General features: G+C 43.8%; 1 protein-coding gene across 3 annotated transcripts in view; it reads right to left on the reverse strand.

Annotated features, from left to right (window-relative positions):
- ASPA (aspartoacylase) overlaps positions 1-22,487 on the reverse strand; it is a 34,935-nt gene that overhangs the window by 10,611 nt on the left and 1,837 nt on the right. The window contains exons 1-3 of one of the 3 annotated variants that reach the window (XM_058164045.1): positions 17,505-17,856; positions 3,009-3,204; positions 233-277 (exon numbers count right to left, since the gene is read on the reverse strand). In XM_058164045.1, coding sequence (XP_058020028.1) covers positions 233-277; positions 3,009-3,204; positions 17,505-17,743 — 480 coding nt within the window. In that variant the 5' untranslated portion in view covers positions 17,744-17,856. Of the gene's footprint in view, positions 1-232; positions 278-3,008; positions 3,205-17,504; positions 17,857-22,487 lie in introns of those variants that run through there. The other 2 variants (XM_058164047.1, XM_058164046.1) reach the window with 2 other exon arrangements.

The raw sequence follows: 22,487 nt of genomic DNA on the forward strand, positions 1-22,487 counted from the left end.
TTTTAAATTTATGGGTTTTTAATGGGTTTTTATCCTAAATTTTTAATCTTGGCCAATTTAATAAGTTTTTTAATTGTATTTTAATCGTATTTATATTGTATTACTGTGTATTTTTTATCTGGCTGTGAACCGCCCTGAGTCCTTCGGGAGAAGGGCGGTATAAAAATTTAAATAATAAATAAAATAAATAATAAATAAGTCGTAAAACTCACTTAGCAAATTTCTCACTTACCGATGTGAATTCTGGGTTCAATTGTGGCCGTAAGTCGGGGACGACCTGTATATATGTGATAAAACATGTGTAATTGTGTAATCATTTTGTAAGCCACCCAGAATTTCTTACTGGTGCAACGGGCGGCACATCAATTTAACAGGTAAATAAATTTAAGGAATAAAATGTGTGCAAAATGCATGTGCCAGAGAGGTGGGTTGTAGTGACGCACACACACACACACACACACACACACACACACACACACACACACACTGGGCAGATGCCCCTGAAAATAATGGGCTGTCTGACTTTTGCTCAACTCGTTTGCAACATTCAACCGGTCGTTTAAAATAGACAACGTGGCAAGCTATAATTTTCTCCGGTTGATGAATTAGCGCTACAACGGCCTTCATTAATTTCCAGCGCGCAGCGAAGTTAATTGCCGGGGGCTTCGCTCTTGTGATCTAACACACAGGACACACCAGCCTTGCGCGTTTTCCAACAAGGTCCTATTCGCCGAAATTACAAAGCGCTCCTCGTACAAAGTTAGAATAGAATATAGAATCTGGAAGGAGGCCTTGGAGGTCTTCTAGTCCAGCCCGCTGCTCAAGCAGGAGAACCTAGACGATTTCAGATAAATGACAATATCTGGTGGCAAGCTGTTCCGCTGGTTAATGGTCCTCACTGTTAGGAAGTTTCTTCTTAATTCCCGGTTGCTTCCCTCTTTGAGACGCGGTCTTTGTATCCCAAGATCAGTGTTGGTACAGGTAGTCCTCGACTTACGACAGTTCATTTAACGACCATTCCAAGTTACCGTAGCACTGAAGAAAACGATGGTTGACCGTTTTTCCACAGTTATGGCGGTTGTCGCATCGTCGTGGTCACACGATCAAGATTCAGAAGCTTAGCAACTGGCTCAGACAGGCAGTCCTTGACTTACGACCGCAATTGAGCCTCCCCAACATTTATGTTGTTAAGTGAGTTTTACGACTTTTCTCGCAGGAGTTGTTAAGTAAATCACTGCAGTCGTTAAGTTAATGACACGGTCGTTAAGTGAATCTGGCTTCCCCATGGACATCGCTTGTCAGAAGGTCGCGAAAGGGGATCACCTGACCCCGAGACACTGCAGCCGTCGTAAGTATGAATCAGACACAGCTGCCAAATGTCTGAATGGAAATCGCATGACCACTTATGCAATGGTCGTAAGTGTGAAAAGCAGTAATAAGTTGCTTTCTCAGTGCCGTTGTAACTTTGAACGGTCATTAAATGAACTGTTGTAAGTCGAGGACTACCTGTATTTATGACGGTTGCAGTGTCCCAGGGTCACGTGATCCACTTTTGCAACCTTCTGACCAGCAAAGCCAAAGGGGAAGCCAGATTCACTTAACAACCAGGGTTACTAACTGAACAACTGCAATAATTCACTTAACAACAGGGGCAAGAAAGGTCGTAAAATGGGGCAAAGCTCACTTAACAACTGTCTCGCTTAGTAATGGAAACTTGGGGTTCAGTTGCGGCTGTAAGTCCAGGACTAGTTGTAATTGTTCATTCATGCATTTATATATCAAATATTGAGATCATCACCCGTCTCATTCACAATGCAAATACATTTAATCCTGGACTTACAACAGTTCATTTAGTGACCGTTCGAAGTTACAACGGCACTGAAAAAAGTGACTTATGACTCTTTCTCACACTTATGACCGTTGCAGCCATTGCTCGCGGTCACGTGATTTACATTCAAATGCTTGACAACTGACTCACATTTATGACGGTCGCAGTGTCCCTGGGGTCGCGTGATCCCCTTTTGCGACCTACTGACAAGCAAAGTCAACAGGGAAGCCAGATTCATTTAACAACCATGTTACTAATATAAGAACTGCAGTGGTTCACCTAACAAGGAGTGGTGCGATGGCCTAGAGGTGGAGCTCTCGCCTCACAATCGGGAGGCTGTGAGTTCGATCCTAGGTAGAGGCAGATATTTCTCTCTCTCTGGGCACAATGAGAATATATCTGCCGAACAAAACTCCGCATTGGCGACAGGGAAGGGCATCGGGCCAGTAAAACTCTCTGCTAGTTCCATTCATTGCCCAGACTCAAGGGATCATGGGGTCATTAAGGTTTTGGTTACGACCTTTAAAGCGCTCCATGGCTTAGGGCCTGGGTACTTACGGGACCGCCTGCTGTTACCGCATGCCTCCCACCGACCCATACGCTCTCACAGAGAGGGACTTCTCAGGGTGCCGTCCGCCAAGCAATGTCGGCTGGCGGCCCCCAGGGGAAGGGCCTTCTCTGTGGGGGCTCCCACACTCTGGAACGAGCTTCCCCCGGGTTTACGACAAATACCTGACCTTCGGACCTTCCGTCGCGAACTGAAGACACATCTTTTCATTCGTGCGGGGCTGGCTTAAATTTTATCGATTTTAAATTTGCTATTATTAATTTTAATGGGGTTTTAGTTTTATATATTTTAAAGTTTTTAGGCCAATTATAAAATAAGTTTTTTAATTTGTATTTTAAATTGTATATTGTATTGTTTGTTTTTTACTTTTGGCTGTACACCGCCCTGAGTCCTTCGGGAGAAGGGCGGTATAAAAATCGAATTAAATAAATAAATAAATAAATAAATAAAAATAATTAAACGATGATGCTGATGAGTGATTCACCTAACAAATACGGAGAGAAAAGTTGTAAAACTTCACAAATTTCTCACTGAACAACATAAACTTTGGGCTCCATTGTGGTCGTAAGTTGAGGACTACCTATACATTTCTCCATTTTTTTAAAAAAATACCTGTATATAGTGGCACATCTGAATGGCAAAGCAATCGCTGGAGCTTTCCAGGATGAGGGTCCCACCCATGTTAGCGGTCGTGTTGTGAAGGTCGAAGATGAGATCGTAAGCACCAGGCTGGTCCTTCGGACCGAAGAAGCTGTTGATTTCTTGGGCCCTTTTGACTTCATAGGGGACGTTGTCCGCGAGATCCTTGCTGTGGGTCAAAAAAATCCAAAGAAATGTTGCTTAGCTGGGTCATTAATAAAAAAAAAAAGGAGTCCAACTTGTCTTCAATTCAGACCAGGGGTGAAATCATAACATAACATAACATAACATCAGAGTTGGAAGGGACCTTGGAGGCCTTCTAGTCCAACCCCCTGCCCAGGCAGGAAACCCTACACCATCTCAGTCAGATGGTTATCCAACATTTTCTTAAAAATTTCCAGTGTTGGAGCATTCACAACTTCTGCAGGCAAGTCGTTCCACTTATTAATTGTTCTAACTGTCAGGAAATTTCTCCTTAGTTCTAAGTTGCTTCTCTCCTTGATTAGTTTCCACCCGTTGCTTCTTGTTCTACCCTCAGGTGCTTTGGAGAATAGCTTGACTCCCTCTTCTTTGGGGCAGCCCCTGAGATATTGGAACACAGCTATCATGTCTCCCCTAGTCCTTCTTTTCATGAAACTAGACATACCCAGTTCCTGCAAACGTTCTTCATATGTTTTATCCTCCAGTCCAGTAGGTTCTGACAGGTTCTGGAGAACTGGTAAATACCACCTCTGGTTGGCCCAAGAGTCGGGTGGGAATGGAGATTTTGCAATATCCTTCCCCCGGAGTGGGGTGGAAATGGAGATTTTGTAGTATCCTTCCCCTGCCATGCCCACCAAGCCACGCCCACAGAACCGGTACTTTAAAAAAATTTGGTTTTCACTACTGGTGCAGACTCTGTAGGTAGCCTTCAACTTACGACCATAAGGGAGACTGAAGTTTCTGTTCATGACGGCTATAATTTGAGACACCCACAAGTTATGGACCCAATTGTCAGGCTACCCCCGACGGCAAATAGGAAAGAATTCACCTTGACTCCATTTGGTATGGAAACAAGTACTTTTACTTTTACAGTCTGGTTAGCAGCCAAGCAAAGCTGGAACTGAGACAAAATATGGCAAACATATCATATCCCCCCAATTGTCCCTCCTCCTCCAGGAGGTCAGGCTGGTCTGGTCCAATGCCAACTCCTTCACGGCCCCTCGTGGTAATCTTCTTCCACAGGTCTCTGGATGTCAGTCAACTCAGGAATGCAGTGTCGGTTAGGAAAGCGCGCTGATAACATTCAATCATTAATCACCCCTCCTCCCAGTTATGTCAGCCGACACTAATAATAAGCTCTTTTCCCTTACCCGGACGGTGGTATGATTCATCTCATGATCCTAAAAGTTTATAATACAGAAATAAACATTTTACATTCTATCTACTGATATAATCATTTAAAAATAAATGAAGAGTGGAGTGGAGGCTGACATTCGCCCTCCTGCAACAAGGACGTCAGTCCTAGAAAGAAAAAAGAAGTTAGGGTTTGTCAGGATATTTTTATAGAATTGTGCTATTTTTCCGAGGCATGAACATCTTCTTTGTTCACCCATTCAGCTTGGGATAACGGAAGTGTTTCCAAGAAATAAGATATTGAATTTTATTTCTATGTTTTCTTGAATCTAAAATTTCTTTTATTTCAAAGTGTTGTTCTCCTCTATGAGAATTGGTATAGGAGGGGTGTATGGTTAGGACGGAAAGTAGATGTGTGTTCAGGTTTCAGCAAACTGACATGGAAAACGGGTGGATTCTCCTAAGTGTTTTTGGTAAATCTAGTTGTACCGTCACAGGGTTGATGATTTTACTATTGGGAAAGGTCCCATATTTGGGTCCAAGTTTTTAGATTTCTGAGTGGTTTGAAGATATTTGGTGGAAAGATAAACTTTATCGCCCACTTGATATTTATTCTCAGGGACCTTTTTATCTGCTTGTTTTTATGCGCACGGTGAGCGTCGTCGATCGCCTTGCGAGTCATTTTCCATGTGCTTTGTATTTGATCTATCCATTCTGATAAAGAGGAAACAGTAGTTTCTTCCTGTGGGAGTTCCGAGATAGGAACAAAATCTTGGCCTGAAGCTATTTTAAAGGGAGTAAATCCCGTGCTACTATGAATTGAGTTGTTGTAGGCAACTTCAGCAAAAGGTAAGAGATCAGCCCAATTATCTTGCTGGTAGTTAACATAACATCGGAGATATTGTTCTAGTACAGAGTTCGAACGTTCACAGCTTCCATTAGTTTGAGGATGATGGGAGGAGCTTAATCCTTGGGCGGAACCAATGAGTCGTAAAAATTCTTTCCAAAATTTAGAAGTGAATTGAACTCCTCGATCTGAAATGATGCGATCAGGCACTCCGTGAAGTCTATAAATGTGTTGTACAAACAACTTTGCTAGAGTCTTTGAGGAGGGTATTTTTGAACATGGAATAAAATGGACTTGTTTGGAGAAAAGGTCAGTCACTACCCATATAACAGTATTGCCGGAACTTTCAGGTAATTCCACTATGAAATCCATGGATATTTCTTTCCATGGGGTTCCTGGTCTGGCTACCGTTTGTAGTAGTCCAGGAGGTTTTCCCGGAGGTCTTTTGGATGATGCACAGACCGGGCAACTTGCCACATATGCTTGAATGTCTTTTTTAAGACTTGGCCACCAAAATTGTCTTTTAAGAAGATGCAAAGTTTTCACAAATCCAAAATGCCCTGCCATCTTGGCATCATGGCATCGTTGTAGGATGGTTTCTCTGAGTGATAGAGGAACATATAGTTTTGTTCCAATCCAAGCTAGTCCATCACGGAGTGTGCATTCATGGGAATGCGTTAAGTACCAGTCATCGGTGTTTAAAGCTTCTTTAAACGATTTGGTTAGTTCATCTGGGAGTGAGGGGTCAGCTTTCGAGTGGCTTCTAGTTATTGCTGGGGCCGCCAACTGTTGCACGGGAAGTATTGGTTGAACCACCTCGGAGCGAGTGCAATTGTATTGGGGTAAACGTGAAAGAGCATCTGCTAAGAAGTTTTTCCTCCAGGAATATACTGTAAAGTAAAATTAAAGCGGTTAAAATATTGAGTCCAACGGGCTTGTTTAGCGAAAGTTTTCTAGGAGTCTTTAGCGCTTCCAGATTTTTGTGATCAGTCCAAACTTCAAAAGGATGATTTGAACCTTCTAAGAATTGTCTCCATGTCCGTAGAGCCCAATGAACTGCAAACGCTTCTTTTTCCCAAATAGCCCATCGTCTTTCGGTTTCAGTCAATTTTCGAGAAGTGAAAGCACAGGGTTGTAAATTACCATCAGCATTGTTTTGGAGCAAGACGGCTCCGACTGCTACATCACTTGCATCAGCTTGTATTACAAAAGGAACATCCATGTCAGGGTGCTTTAAAATAGGTTCGGCGGCAAAGAGTCGTTTCAATTTTTCAAATGCTGCTTGACATTCCATTGTCCATTCGAGGGGTAATGATGGTTTGGGTTTCGTGTCTCCTTTAGTTTTTAAGAGGTTAGTGATTGGTAAAGCAATTTGAGCAAAGGAGGGGATGAATTGACGATAGAAATTTGCAAATCCCAAAAAACTTTGGAGCTGTTTGCGTGTGCGTGGGGGGGCCCATTCCAAGACAGCTTTCACTTTTCCTGGATCCATTTCTAACCCATCAGCCGAGATCGATATCCTAGGTAGTCTATTTTGGTTTGATGGAAATCACATTTGGATAGCTTGCAATACAGTTCAGCAGATAATAACTTTTTGAGAACTGCTCTTACTAGTTTAATGTGTTCTTCCATAGTTTCTGTATAGATGAGTATGTCGTCAAGGTAGACAAGAACTCCTTTGAACAAATGTTGATGGAGTATTTCATTTATCAGCTGCATAAAAACTGCAGGCGCCCCCTGCAGACCAAAAGGCAGTACTCGAAACTGGAAACACCGTAGTGGACAGTTGAAAGCGGTTTTCCATTCATCCCCCTCCTTTATACGGACTCTGTAATAAGCTTCTCGCAGGTCCAATTTGGTGAAGAACTTCCCCTTCGCTAAGTGTGCTAACATATCTTTCATGAGCGGCATGGGGTATATGTTTTCGGCGCACACAGCGTTCAAATTTCTATAGTCAACTATAAGACGAAATGAGCCGTCTTTCTTTTCGCGGAACATCACAGGTGCGGCCACGCGAGGCCTAGCTGGTTGGATAAAGCCCGCTCTAGGTTTTGTCTATGAACTTTCGTAGCTCTCCCAATTCTTTTGGGTCATGGGATAAGCTTTTGGTTTTGGAAGTTTTACCCCGGAAGGATGTCGATGGCACAATCAATAGGCCTATGGGGAGGTAAACGCCTGATGCTTTCTCACTAAAGACTTCTCGCAGGTCCCAGTATTCCTTAGGTATCCTTTCCTCCCCATCTATCCGTTCAACCATTGCCCCCCATTTATCTTGGAGCATGGCCATAGTCTGACTCTTCTTGGAACCCCCTTTTTCTCCTTTTAACGCTTTTGAGCGGAACCGTAAGACTCCCGTTCTCCAGTTAATATGGGGGTTCCATTTCCGCAACCACGACAGTCCTAGTACCAAAGGTTGGTCCATTCCAGGGGCTACTATGAAGTTTAAAATCTCGCGATGGTCTCCAATTTCCATTTCTATGGGCTCTGTTACAAAATGGGCGGGTCCTCCCCCTGCCACACTGCCATCCAACTGGGCAAATGCTATGGGCCTGCTTAGGGTTCTCAACCTTAGTTCCATTTTTCTACTAGTTCGGGACTGATCATGCACCTAGTACATCCCGAATCTAATAATGCTAACATTTCCCCTTGTTGCCCGAGGAGGAACATGCAGGTTGACTGGAATGTCCAAGGGCCCCGTGCCCAACTCACCAGAAAGTCTTCGCCGGACTCCGATGTGGTTTTGCTGTCATCAGTGTCGGTCGACGCTTGATCCTCCTTGATGGGCGTGCCCTTCTTGGCAATGCCGTCCTCCACTTTTGCCGGTTTTCGCGCCTTAGCAGTTGGTTTCACTGGTTCCTTCCCACCACCAGGGGTCGTGCTTGGAACCAACTTCACTCGACAGTCGGCTGCCCGATGGCCTCTTTTCCACATCTGTAGCACGCAGTCGATCGTTGTCCCCTCCCTCTGGTCTGGGCGTGTCCCTTGAGGGCCACCCAGGAGAATGGGCCGGTAAGGTCTTCCAGTGCGCTGCCTTCTGCTACGGTCCTTCACTAGTTCAATTTCCATCTCTGCTGCCAGGGTATACCAGCCATACAATGTGGTTGGAGACGCTGCCCGCACAGTTCATAGAGATCTCCATTCAGGCCCTCTTTGTAAAGTCGACCAGGATCACCTCCGACCACCCTCTCATCAAGGGACTAGATCACTGAATTCCTGGTATAATCAGCCACCGGTCTCCTCCCTTGCCTGATGGTTTTCATTCGACCTTTGGCCTTTCTGCTCTGCCAGGGGTCCTCAAACCTCCTCCTTAGTGCCGTAATAAAATGCTCGTAATTTTGCAGTAGGGGGGAGTGGTTTTTATACAGCGACACAAACCATGCAGCTGCTCTTCCGGTCAAATTATGGGTCACAGCTCTAACTTGTGCTGCCTGTGACCAATAATCTCCCCCCCAGTCTAACATGTGGTCATTCACTATCGCCAGGAACAATTCCAGCTCCTTCGCATTTCCATCAAATTTTCTAATATGGGGGGAATTTTTGGCTTTTTCCTTCCCCTGCGCGGCCTTGCTTGGTCAGCAGGTGGCGCCCAGCCCCCATCCAATTCAGCTTCCTCTGGGGAGAGAGTTTCTGTCTCTTCAGGAATCTCATCACCCTGGAAATCACCTCTAACGGGCCTCTTTGTAATTTCTTCTTCCCCTCCCCCCTTGGAGGACTGAACAGGGGATTCATACCTTTGGCGAGCAGCTTGCCTTACTTTCACTTCACGAAATAAGCGTAGTGCTTCGTCCAATTGGAGGCTGTCTCTGACTTTCTGCTCCTCAGCCCACTCGGACAAAGTGCGTTGTTTCTCCTTTCTCCTTGTAGTTACTCCAGAGGGAGGTTCCTTGAAATCGGGTTGCCTCCTCTCTTCTTCCAACTGCATTATCTCCAGCTCAGGGTTAAAACTGACAGAAGAAATACCTCCGGACGCCTCCCCCAGTTCAGCCGGCAGCAGGCCTTCTCCTTCTATCACCTTTGGGTTTTCTTCCCCCCCGGTATTGCGATTGCAATCCTGGTTGGTAGACATGATTGAGTGTTCCAGCTTAATGTCAGGCTACCCCCGACGGCAAATAGGAAAGAATTCACCTTGACTCCATTTGGATTGGAAACAAGTACTTTTACTTTTACAGTCTGGTTAGCAGCCAAGCAAAGCTGGAACTGAGACAAAATATGGCAAACATATCATATCCCCCCAATTGTCCCTCCTCCTCCAGGAGGTCAGGCTGGTCTGGTCCAATGCCAACTCCTTCACGGCCCCTCGTGGTAATCTTCTTCCACAGGTCTCTGGATGTCAGTCAACTCAGGAATGCAGTGTCGGTTAGGAAAGCGCGCGCTGATAACATTCAATCATTAATCACCCCTTCTCCCAGTTATGTCAGCCGACACTAATAATAAGCTCTTTTCCCTTACCCCGGACGGTGGTATGATTCACCTCATGATCCTAAAAGTTTATAATACAGAAATAAACATTTTACATTCTATCTACTGATATAATCATTTAAAAATAAATGAAGAGTGGAGTGGAGGCTGACACCAATTTTATAACCTTTTTTCATCCCAATGGGTATTTTTCCACGAGAGGTAAATGGCGTGTTTTTCAGCAAAAGAAAAATACTGTAAATTTCAGCTACATGATTGTAAGGACACTGCAAGGAGCTGTAAAGAGAGAGAGAGAGAAATTAGATAGATAGATAGATAGATAGATAGATAGATAGATAGATAGATAAGATATTGTAGATAGATAAGATAGATAGAGATTGTAGATAGATGGATAGATAGATGGATGGATAGATAGATAGATAGATAGATAGATAGATAGATAGATAGATAGATAGATAGATAGATAGATAGATTAGATAGATAGAGATTGTAGATAGATGATAGATAGATAGATAGACAGACAGACAGACAGACAGACAGACAGACAGACAGACAGACAGATGGAGAGAGAGAGAGAGAGAGATGATAGAAAGAGATGAGAGAGAGAGAAAGAGATGACAAAGAGGGGTGGTGTTTCTCATCCTTTGTAATTTTAAGCTCAACTCCTACAACCCCCATCCAACATAGCTGACTGAGGGATTTTGGGAGTTGGAGTCCATAAATCTTCAACCTAAGAAGGTTGAGAATTGGTGCTCTAAAGATTTGATGCTTTGCAGGTAGAGAGCATTTGGAAGGATTAACAATCAGGGAAGTTTTAATTTTATTTTAAATTATAAACCCCAAATCTTTTGAAAGAAAAACGTGTTCTCTTTATTTCGACCCCATTCCTCCTGTGGCGGCTATGCTACAGAAGGAACCCACTTAAATTAACATGTTTGAATACTGTTATTTTTGCAAGGAGATAAAACAAAACTGAACTGAGAGGAAATAGCTTGATTAAAAAAACAAGATATCAAGATTTCATTCCTTAACGTTCATTAAGATGACATTTTTGCTAAAGTGCTGATAAGGAGAAGGTTTGGGGTTTTCCTTTCCTTTCCTTTCCTTTCCTTTCCTTTCCTTTCCTTTCCTTTCCTTTCCTTTCCTTTCCTTCTTTTCTCTTTTCTTTTCTTTTCTTTTCCTTTCCTTTCCTTTCCTTTTCTTTTTCTTTTCTTTTCTCCTCTCCTTTCCTTTCCTTCCCTTCTTCCCTTCCCTTCCCTTTCCTTCTCTCTTCTTTTCCTTAGCTCTTTCTTTTCTCCTTTCCTTTCCTTTCCTTCCCTCTTCCTTTCCTTTCCTTTCCTTTCCTTTCCTTTTTTTCTCCTTTCCTTTCCTTTCCTTTCCTTTCCTTCCCTTCCCTTCTTCCCTTCCCTTCTCTCTTCTTTTCCTTAGCTCTTTCTTTTCTCTTCCTTTCCTTCCCTCTTCCTTTCCTTTCCTTTCCTTTCTTTTTCTTTCCTTTCCTTTCCTTTCCTTCCCCTTCCCCTTTTTTTTTGTTACATCATAAATTGTTTTCTCCATTTATAATCTGTAGAGATATGGAAAAAATCTCTCCCTCTCTTTTCCCCTCCCCCTCCCTCCCCCTCCCCCCTCCTTTTAATGTGCATTTTGAAATGAAAAGCAGCTGCTGGAAGCTGAAACGGGATAGGGAAGGACTGAGCAGCGATCCGCAAGGGAAGGTATTTGGCAAAACGAATTGATTTCAAAGTTTCTTGGTTACAGCAGACTACAGCCCTTGTGGTTGCAGACGGACTTAAGAAAAACCATCATTATGTGTGACCGGCAAAAAATTCCACTGAGCACCTGTTGGGGGGGCGGGGGGAGTAGGAAGAAAGAAATGCCAGCAACTTCTCTTCCAAACTTTGTCAGAACTATTTTTTTGTTGGGAGAGCAGCTTCTGCCGGCGCCTTTCTCATTCCTCAGTGCCTTTAACAGCGCAGCAGAGTTGGAAGGGACCTTGAAGGTCCACTAGTCCAGCATTTCCGTTTCCAAACAAAGCAGTTGTTAAGTGAATCCCGACCTTTTTTTTTTGCCCCGGTTCTTAAGTGAATCCGGATACCCCATTCACTTCGCTTGTTTGATGTCCGCTGGGCAGTATGCAAATGGAGATAACCAGGGGTGAAATGCTCCCGGTTCGGACCGGATCGTGTGATCCGGATAGCCATTTTTTAATGGAGGTAGGGGTGGGGGGAGTCCGTTTTTGCTCTCAGCAGGCTTCCTGGAAGCATGCTAGGCAAAAAATGGGGAGGGGTCGTTTTTGAGAGAGAGAGAGAGAGAGAGAGAAAGAGAGAGAGAGAAAGGAAGGAAGGAAGGAAGGAAGGAAGGAAGGAAGGAAGGAAGGAAGGAAGGAAGGAAGGAAGGAAGGAAGGAAGGACTACAAACTTGGCACTACATAATCCAGGGCTGGAAGGGACCTGGAAGTCATCTTTTTTTTTTAAATTTGCATTTATATCCCGCCCTTCTCCGAAGACTCAGGGTGGCTTATACTATGTCAAGCAATAGTCTTCATCCATTTGTACATTATATACAAAGTCAACTTATTGCCCCCAACAATCTGGGTCCTCATTTTACCTACCTTATAAAGGATGGAAGGCTGAGTCAACCTTGGGCCTGGTGGGACTTGAACCTGCAGTAATTGCAAGCAGCTGCTGTTAATAACAGACTGTCTTACCAGTCTGAGCCACAGAGGCCAACCCTGCTCCAGCAGGACATTGTTAGTGAGTTTCTGTCTTTTGATCCCCGAGTCACACGGTTACATAGCCAGCCCCACCCAGTCACATGACCACCACCCAAGCCACGCCCAAGCCACGCCCACCGAACCGTTAGGAAAGAGATTTAGATTTCACCCGCTGGAGATAACGTGACTTGACTTACGACCACAATTGTGCCCAAAAATTGATCTCGCTCGTTGAGAAATGTGTTGAGTTTTTGCCCCGTTTTACCATTTTTCCGCAAGGAAACAAGCAAGCTCAGAGAGCGCTCATTTCAACCCTGAGCTACAAATATTCTGCTTTATTGGTACAGGACTAGAATATTTGCATGCTTTTTGAGGGTCCTTGAAGCACTTGGAGGTTTATCTGGGTCCTCAGGGTCACCTGAAGAGAGCTGAAGAAGCTTCTCGGATGAGAAGCGAAACGTCTTCAAAAGAAAAAAAAACCCAGAAAGTCCAGTTGCCTCCTGAAAAAAGCACCTTTGGGACAACCATGACCTGGATGATGGAGAATCTCCATAGACTTTTAGCTATGCAATTTGGGATGAAGACCCTTTGAATGGTGCGGGAGTAGGAATGGATTTTCCATAGGAAAAAACTGCAGACTACAGGAATAGATAAACTTCCAAGTGGCCTCCACGACCCTCTAAAAGGATGCAAATGACCGGCTTTGTCTGCAAGGAATACAAATCCTTCCCTTCCCCACCATCCTGTCAGAACTGAAGAAGCTTCTCGGATGAGAAGCGAAGCGTCTTCAAAAAAAAAAAAAAACCCCAGAAAGACCAGTTGCCTCTAGAACAAACACCTTTGGGATTAAAATTTGGTTGCTTCAACCACCCAAATATATTCTGCGTGTACAGATTTCCACAACAGTTCAATGTACTTTGGGGGGGTAGAACGAGTGAAACGGACCGCTTTCGATACAGGATCTCTTTTAGAGGTTCCAGGCCAACTAAATGCATCTAGCAAGCAGTTTTTAATTTATTTTATCTTTTTTTTTTCTCCAAAAGGTTGTCTAACATACCTCTTGGCCTGCCTGCTGTGTCCAAATAATCGTTAGCTGCGTGGAATTGGCTACCCCGGTTCTTGGTATTTAGCAAAAAGGCTGCGAGCCAAGGAAAGCATTTTCAAGAGCTTTAAAAACAGGATTTTTTTTAACCCCCGCAGAGGATTATGACTTATTTCAACACCAAAGCTTCAAATTGCTCTTCGAGTGACTGCTGGCAACATCGGTGAGACCGAAGGCAGAAACGAAGCACGTCAGAGGTTAAAAAGCAGTGTCAAAGTTTTGATTCCCAAATTTTACTGATCCTTCAGGGCGTGCAAATAACGGCATAAAAGATGGTGGAGCCTGTGAACTTTGCTTATTTAGTGGAAAACAAAATCCTAGGTCCACTTATTCTCCAAAGCACCTGAAGGCAGGACAAAAAAGCAACGGGTGGAAACTAATCCAGGAGAGAAGCAACCTAAATAATAAGGAGAAATTTCTCGACAAAACAATGAATGGGTGCTGCCTCCAGAAATTACAGATGCTCCATCAGTGGAGGTTATTCTAGAAGAGATTGGGCAGCTTTTTATCCAGAATGGTCTAGGGCAGGGGTCTGCAAACTTGGTTCTTTTAAGGCTTGTGGACTTCAACTCCCAGAGTTCCTCAGAGTTCCTCAGCCAGCTTTAGACGGAGGCAACAGAAGGAAGGGAGGGGCAGGCCTGGATAAGTGCTGAGTCATGGAGCCACACCCCATGGCCTATATAAAGGACCTGCTTTCTGGCATTCTCTGAGTCAGGCAAAGTCTAAACATATCTTGCTGAAGTCACTTTCTGGTCTCCTGCCTGCCCTAAGGACTTTGCTAGGACTTTGGCAGAGCTGCAGAAGCACGCCTGATTCAGATTTCCCTGACCCGGCCGTCAGCGGAGGAGTGGGACACGACAATGACGAATCTATGGCAAGCATGCCACAGGCAGTACGTGTAGCCATATCAGTGGGCAGGTGAGCTCAGCTCCAGTCCCATCAGAAGTTGGGCTGTTTCTGGACTCCCGACAGCCTCCGGGGAGTGGGGAAGGCTGTTTTTACCCTCCCCAGACTCCTAGAGAGGCTCTGAAGTCTGGGGACAGCAAAAAATGGGCCTTCCGGTCCCACTGGAAGTTGGCAAACAGGCCGTTTCTGGCCTCCGGAGCGCCTCCGAGGGGGTGGGGAAGGCTGTTTTCACCCTCCCCGGACTCCTAGAGAGGCTCTGGAGTGAGAGAAAAACGGGTGTGCCAGGGCATTGCGTGCCAGGAGCAGAGGGAGCAGGGAGGGAGGGGTCGCATGCGCATGCGCGGAGGCGGGGCTCATTGAATTATGGGTTTGGGCACGTGTGCAATCCCCCCGCCCCTTCCATCATGGCATACGATTGCAAAAAGGTTAGCCATCACTTGGTATAAGGTCTCCTGCTTGAGCAGGGGGTTGGACTAGATGACCTAGATGGTCCCTTCCTGCTGTATTCTGATTGGTCGACTTGACTTTTTCCTTCTAATGCTTTCTTCAAACAAGTCTTCCTATTTTGGAACGTGGAAAGAAGATAGAAAGGTTGTCACCATGCCAGATTTTGTTTTCCAAAGCACCAGAAGGCAGAAGAAGCAACGGATGGAAACTAATCAAGGACAGAAGCAACCTGGAACTAAGGAGAAACTTCCTAACAGTCAGGATGATTAACCAGCGGAACAGCCTGCCACCGGAAATTGCGGGTGCTTCAATTTGTCTGAAATGGTATATAGGATTTCCTGCTTGAGCAGGGGGTTGGACTAGAAGATCTCTAAGGTCCCTTCCAACTCTGTTATTCTGTTAATTAATCTCTGGAATGGCTTGTCTCCAGAGGTTGTGGGTGCTCCAACGCTGGATTTTTTAAAAGAAGAGATTGGATAACATTTGTCTGGGATGCTGTTTGAGCAAGGGGTTGTGTTGTGCCTCGCTCGCTCCCCCCGCCACAGCCGGGCCCCTCTTATCTCCTGCCGGACGCTGATAGTACAGAAGAATGTCCTGGCATGCCTCCAGCCCCCAGCCCTGGCACCATGTCCGGACAAACCGAACAAACAAACCTCCCTCCGATAGCATATGCGCCTGAAGCCAGCCACGAGCTGGGATTACCAACAGCTGGAGACGAAACGATGCAATGGATAGATCCACGCTTCTGGAGAATGGAGAGGCGATGTCAGCAAAAGGAAGGGAGGGGCAGGCCTGGATAAGTGCTGAGTCATGGAGCCACACCCCATGGCCTATATAAAGGATCTGCTTTCTGGCATTCTCTGAGTCAGGCAAAGTCTAATCTGGATTGCTGAAGTCACACCTTGGATTCCTGCCTGCCCTGAGGCCTCTGATAGGACTTTGGCAGAGCTGCAGAGGCACGCTTGATACGGACTTCCCCGACCCGGCCATCAGAGGAGGAGTGGGACATGACAGGTTGGGCTAGAAGACCTCCCAGGTCCCTTCCAACTCTGTCATCTTGTTTTGTTATCTCCATTATGTTTTTCCCCAAGCATTAGCAGGGCCGGATTGGTTTCTATTCAAATGGAGCTCCTCGTGAGAATGCTGAAATAAAATTAAGGATTAATTTGTCTGCCTAGAAGGGTTCATCATGAAAAGGTAGTAGTTTTCAAGTTACAACAGTTCATTTAGTGACTGTTCAAAGTTACAGTGTGACTTATGACCATTTTTCACACGACCGTAGAGTCGTTCCCACGATCACATGATCAAAATTCAGACGCTTGGCAACTGACTCATACTTATGACGGTCGCAGCGTCCCAGGGTCATGTGATCTCCTTAGCGACCTTCTGACAAGCAAAGTCAAGGGGGAAATCCAGATTCACTTAACAACCATGTTACTCACTTAACAAATGCAATGATTCACTTAACAACTCTGGCAAGAAAAGTCATAAAATAGAATAAAGTAGAATAATAACTTGATTGTCACTTTGAATATACACTAATTGGCATGCATTAAAATGAAATTTCATTGCATACAGCTCTCCAAGGGTCACCACCTCCAATATACACTTACATGAACCTGATAAAATAAATCAATAAATACAAAATTATGTAAGCAAATGTTTCACTTAGCGACGTAAATCTTGGGCTCAGTTGTGGCCAACCTGTGCTCATTTGAACTGCCTGAATCTCCTGAGTTTCCCGGTGTTTGATAGTGATTCACTTAACAACGGTGGCAGAAAAGGTTGCAAAATGGGCCGCAAAACTCACTCATCAACTGCCTCGCTTAGCGAGGGAAATGTTGGCCTCTGTTGTGGTCATAAATCGAGGACTAACCTGTATAAACATTTTTAAATACATCAATAATATCTATTCCATAAAATATCAACAAATAACGATACCGCAGGATATCTAAACTCAGTCCAATGTTCTAGCGTTGTGCGTGCATGCATCAGTGGTGAAATTCAGCCGGATCTATCCAGCTCGCGTGATCCGGTAGGGCCGGCAGCAGGAAGCTCTGCCCACCCACCTGGACGTCTTCACGTCCCTATCGTCCTGTTTTTGACCCTCGGCGCATGCGCAGAAGGCTCTGAGCATGTGTGGAGGAGTCGCACACGCTCACATTTGTGATCTGGTAGCGAAGGTAAGTAACCTGTGGCGTGCATTCCCACAATCAGAGGTCAGAGGTGGGTTTTAGCAGGTTCTGACCGGTTCTGGAGAACCGGTAATGGAAATTCTGAGTAGTTAGGAGAACCGGTAGTAAAAATTCTGACTGGCGCCGCCCCCATCTATTCTCTGCCTCCCGAGTCCCAGCTGATCGGGAGGAAATGGGGATTTTGCAGTATCCTTCCCCTAGAGTGGGGTGTGCGAATGGAGATTTTACAGTATCTTTCTCCTGCCACGCCCACCAAGCCACACCCACAGAACCAGTAGTAAAAAAATTCGAAACCCACCACTGCCAGAAATAGCATTCAGTCGGTTCGTACCAGTTCGGGTGAACTGGTAGCCTCCCAGCCCGACATAATGCCGTCCAATTTAGCCACATTTTTGGAAGGTGCACGAGTGAGCAAAGCACATGCAACGAAGGCGTGTGCACGAGGCGAACCGGTGGTAAGAATATGTGAAACCGACCGCTGCCCACAACCCATCCGGTTTAAGCTTACCCAAGATTTTCGGAATCAAACACCCGGTTCAGGTCGCAGTCTATATAACGGCAGCATTTTTCCACAGCTCGTGGGTTAGCCAGGAAAGGCTGTACCTTCAACCCCGGCCTTTCGATCTCCGCTCCATTTTCTAGCCAAGATTTGACCAGAAACACCCCCGACAGCTCATTGCCGTGAGTGCCGCCAAAAATGGCGATTTTTCGGACGGGGGCGTCTTGCAGAATTTGGCCAGGATTCATTCTGCTGGTCGGCTGCCACCCAACTCAGAAAGTTATTCCGAGGAAATAAAAGTTTGAACGGCTGGAGGACTTTGGTCCGCCTGGATGGGACGACGGAGACGTGAAAAACTAAACCTCTTTTCCAACAAGTTTTTTTTTTCAGTTCAGAGTTTTGACGCCACTCCCTCTTGCTATATTTGGAGAGTTACGTCTTGAAACAAACTTGGAAAGAAGCAACAGGAGGGTGTTGTTTAGTTTTCCCCCTTTAGACTCCAAGAAAATCCACCCGGTTTTATTTTTCAAATGGACCGGCGCAAATAATTTTATTTTCAAATGGACCGGTGCAAATAATACCAGGGAGATTTATAAGGCTTGTGGGGTTTAAAAAAAAAAAGAAGAAGAAGCAGTTCTCGACTTGCAGCCAGAATTTCCATGGCTGAAACAAGGAGGTTGTTAAGTGAATCGCGTTCAATGTAATGATCAAATTTTTGGGGGGGCCATGGTTGTTAAGCGACTCGGCGCAGTTTTTGCAGCAACCTCGCGAACATGGGATCAAAATTTGTGTGCTAGGCAACACAGACATGTGTTTATAATGTGTGTTGCATCCCAGGGCCACGTGATGGCCACGGGTGGCCTCCCCAGCCAGCTTCTGACAAGCAAAGACAAAAAAGGCATGCTGGATTCACTTAATGACCATGGGGTTTGTTTAACACCGCAGTCATTTATTTAACAACTGTGGCCAAAAAAAGTTACAAAATGAGACATGACTCTTTTAACAAGCACCTTGATTAACAACAGAAATCCTGCACCAAGTTGTGGTCGTAACTTGGGGACAGTCTTTATCTATTAACTCTATCTGACTTTTCAATCTATACTCTATCTATCTATCTATCTATCTATCTATCTATCTATCTATCTATCTATCTATCTATCATCTATTGATCGATTGATCAATCAATTGATCTATATAATCTATCTATCTATCTATCTATCTATCTATCTATCTATCTATCTATCTATCTATCTATCTATCATTTGTCTGTCTGTCTGTCTGTCTGTCTGTCTGTCTCTCTGTCTATATCATCTATCTATCTATGTATCTATCTATCTCTGTCTATTCTATCGATCGATTGATCTATCTATCTATCTATCTATCTATCTATCTATCTATCTATCTATCTATCTATCCTCTATCTGTCTGTTGTCTGTCTGCTGTCTGATCTATCTATATCTATATCTATCTATCTATCTATCTATCTATCTATCTATCTATCATCTATTGATCGATTGATCAATCGATCTATATAATCTATCTATCTATCTATCTATCTATCTATCTATCTATCTATCTATCTATCTATATCTATCATCTTTCTCTATCTATCTATCTATCTATCTATCTATCTCTGTCTATTCTATCGATCGATTGATCAATCTGTATAATCTCTATCATCTGTCTGTCTGTCTGTGTCTGTCTGTCTGTCTATATCATCTATCTATCTATCTATCATCTATCTATCTCTCTTGTCTATCATCTATCGATCGATTTATATAATCTATCTATCTATCATCTATCATCTATCTCTATCATTTATCTATCTATCTATCATTTATCTATCTATCATTGTCTGTCTGTCTGTCTGCCTGTCTGTCTGTCTGTCTGTCTGTCTCTCTCTCCCTCCCTCCCTCCCACCCACCCTATCTATCTATCTATCTATCTATCTATCTATCTACCTATTATCTTTATCATGGGTCCTCAAACTACGGCCCGTGGGCCACCTGCGGCCATTAATCTGGCCCGCGCAGGACCACGAGGCTTCCCCACCCACATCGCCCTGCCTACCCTTCGGCCGAGCACAGGACTTACCTCCGCGAGCCCTGTGGGCTGGAGCTGAAAGGTAAGGCCAACAATTTTGGCCTGCAGAGATGTTCTGGAGGTGGGGGAGGTGAAAAACGGGGCGCACAGATGCCCCAGGAGGCTAAAAAACGGGCAAAAACCACCTGTTTTTCATCTCCACGCCTCCAGAAGATAGTTAGAGAAAGAGAGACGGATGGATAGACAGAGGGGGAGAGAGAAAGGGAGAGATAGAAAGAGAGACAGAGACAGAAAGAAAGAGAAAGAGGGGGAGGGAGAGAGAGATTTCTCAAGCTCCTTGGGGCTGAGAAGAACTGCTGCAAAACTTTGAGTTTCCTGAAGTGGACCACTAGACTCCTGAACAACTGAAAAAAACGATCTAGTAAAAAAGAAAAGGCAACCAAAAGAGCAACATGCAAAAAAAAAAGGGCAAATAAACCACCCCCCAGGAGCAAAACAAATGAAAGTTTAATTTGTGTGCATTGTTTAATGGACTGTTAAATTGGCCACGCCCATCTAGTCACATGACCTAGCCACACCCACCCAGCCAGTCCGGCCCTCCAACAGTCTGAGGGACCCTGAATTGGCCCCCTGTTTAAAAAGTTTGAGGACCCCTGATCTAGATCATTCTTTAACTATTGCCTATCTACCATCTGCCTGCCCGCCTCTCTCTCTCTCTCTCTCCCCCTCCCTCCCTATCATCTATCATTATCTATCTATTTCTATCATCTTTCTCTGTTCCTATCTCTCTCTCTCTCTCTCCCTACCTACCGATCTATCTATCTACTGATCGATCGATCGATCGATCGATCGATCTACCTACCTACCTACCTACCTACCTATCATCTATCTATCTATCTATCTATCTATCTATCTATCTATCTATCTATCTATCTATATCTATCATCTTTCTCTATCTGTCTATCTATCTATCATTATCTATCTATCATCTTTCTTCATTCATATCTATCTATCTGTCTGTCTATATCATCTATCTATCTATCTATTTATCTATCTATCATCTATCTATCATTATCTATCTATCTATCTATCTCTCTATCTCTCTCTCTATCATTATCTATTGTCTGTCTATCTATCTGTCTGTCTATCTATCTATCTATCTATCTATCTATCTATCTATCTATCTATCTATCTATCTATCTATCTATCTATCTATCTATCACTTATATATCTATCCATATCTATTTGTCTGTATGTCTTCCTATCCTCTATCATCTCTCCCTCTCTCTATTTGACCCTCCCTCCCTCCCTCCCTCTCACCTATGTACCATCTATGCTAATAAAAATGAGCAAGAAACAGCTTTCTCTCACTTTGCAATTTGACTTTGCACAATCACGAGACAACTGATTGGGTCCAGAGGTCTAGAGAAATATGTTGCCAACTCTAATAATGAGAATGTGTCACGTGTGTGTGTGTGTGTGTGTGTGTGTGTGTGTCAGACTGTTGCTTTCTGTGCCCTCTAGCACTGAGGACAAGAGAAACACACAACTCAGCAAAAAGGAGAGGGGGGACAATTCTTCTTTTGTTTTGCCCGATTGATCTCCAGACAATAACGTGCATATTTTTCAATGGCAGTAGAAGAGTGAATATTTGAAAATTTTGCTGTCTCCATTTCTGCAGTACGGGGTGATGACTTTTTAAAAAATCAGCATCCTGCGCGTGGCATTGAAAGCATAAAATGAAAAGGCTGAGCTAAGGATTGTTCCCTAGGAATCTCCTTTATCAAATAAAAAAAAAATCCCTTCAGCTGAGCTTGACCGTTTCAAGGTCATGATTTTGTGGGGGTTTTGGACAAATTTTACAAGTACAGGTAGTCCTCAACTTACCACTTTTCATTTAGTGACTGTTCAAAGTTACAAAGGCATTGAAAAAAGTGAATTATTGACTGTTTTTCACACTTGTGACCGTTTCAGGCATCCCTGCGGTCACGTGATCAAAATTCGGTCCCTTGGCAACGGATTCATATTTATGACGGTTGCCGAGTCCTGGGGTGAGTCCCTTTTGTGACATTCCGACAAGTAAATGGGGGAGCCAAGATTCACTTAACAACCATGTTACTAACTTAAACACTGTAGTGATTCACTTAACAATAATGTCAAGAAAGATCGTAAAAAGTTGGACCCAATTGAGGTTGTAAGTTGAGGATTACCTTTATTTATGACGGTTGCAGTATCCCGGAGTCACATGATCCCCTTTTGTGACCTTCTGACAAACAAAATTAATGGGGAAGCCAGATTCACTTAACAACCATGCTACTAACTTACCCACTGCAGTGACTGACTTAACAGCTCTGGCAAGAAAGGTTGTAAAATGGGGTGAAACTCACTTAAAACCAGAAATTTTGGGTGCAATTTTGGTTGTAACTCAAGGAATACCTGTAGATTGCTATTGCTTTCTTTTCGGAATGTAAAACATTGCAGGTTTTAAAAGATTTTTAGTCTTAAAGGATTGAAAAATCTAGTTTAGACCTTGCAATTCTCCCACACCATTCAAGGCATAACCCAGATCTAAACTTTAGAGTTTTACAATCCGGAAATTAATTGTATGTAAACCGAAGAACGAGCCATGGGAGCAAAAATATGCTGAACTTGTCAATTCATTACACGAGATAGAGAATAGAATAGAATAGAATAGAATAGAATAGAATAGAATAGAATAGAATAGAATAGAATAGAATAGAATAACAATATAGAATAGAATAACAATATAGAATAGAGTAAAATAGAATACAATATTATTCTATAAAATAGAATATTATTCTACAGAATAGAATATTCTATACGTTTGTTTCAATTACATCCCCTCTCTTTTTTTTAAATTTGTGGAAAACCTGCTCAATCATTATTTTGAAAGGTTAGCTGAATTTGATGCTAAGGTACTGTTGCTAT

This window comes from Ahaetulla prasina, chromosome 1 (genome assembly GCF_028640845.1).
Source record: "Ahaetulla prasina isolate Xishuangbanna chromosome 1, ASM2864084v1, whole genome shotgun sequence".
Taxonomy (NCBI): domain Eukaryota; kingdom Metazoa; phylum Chordata; class Lepidosauria; order Squamata; family Colubridae; genus Ahaetulla; species Ahaetulla prasina.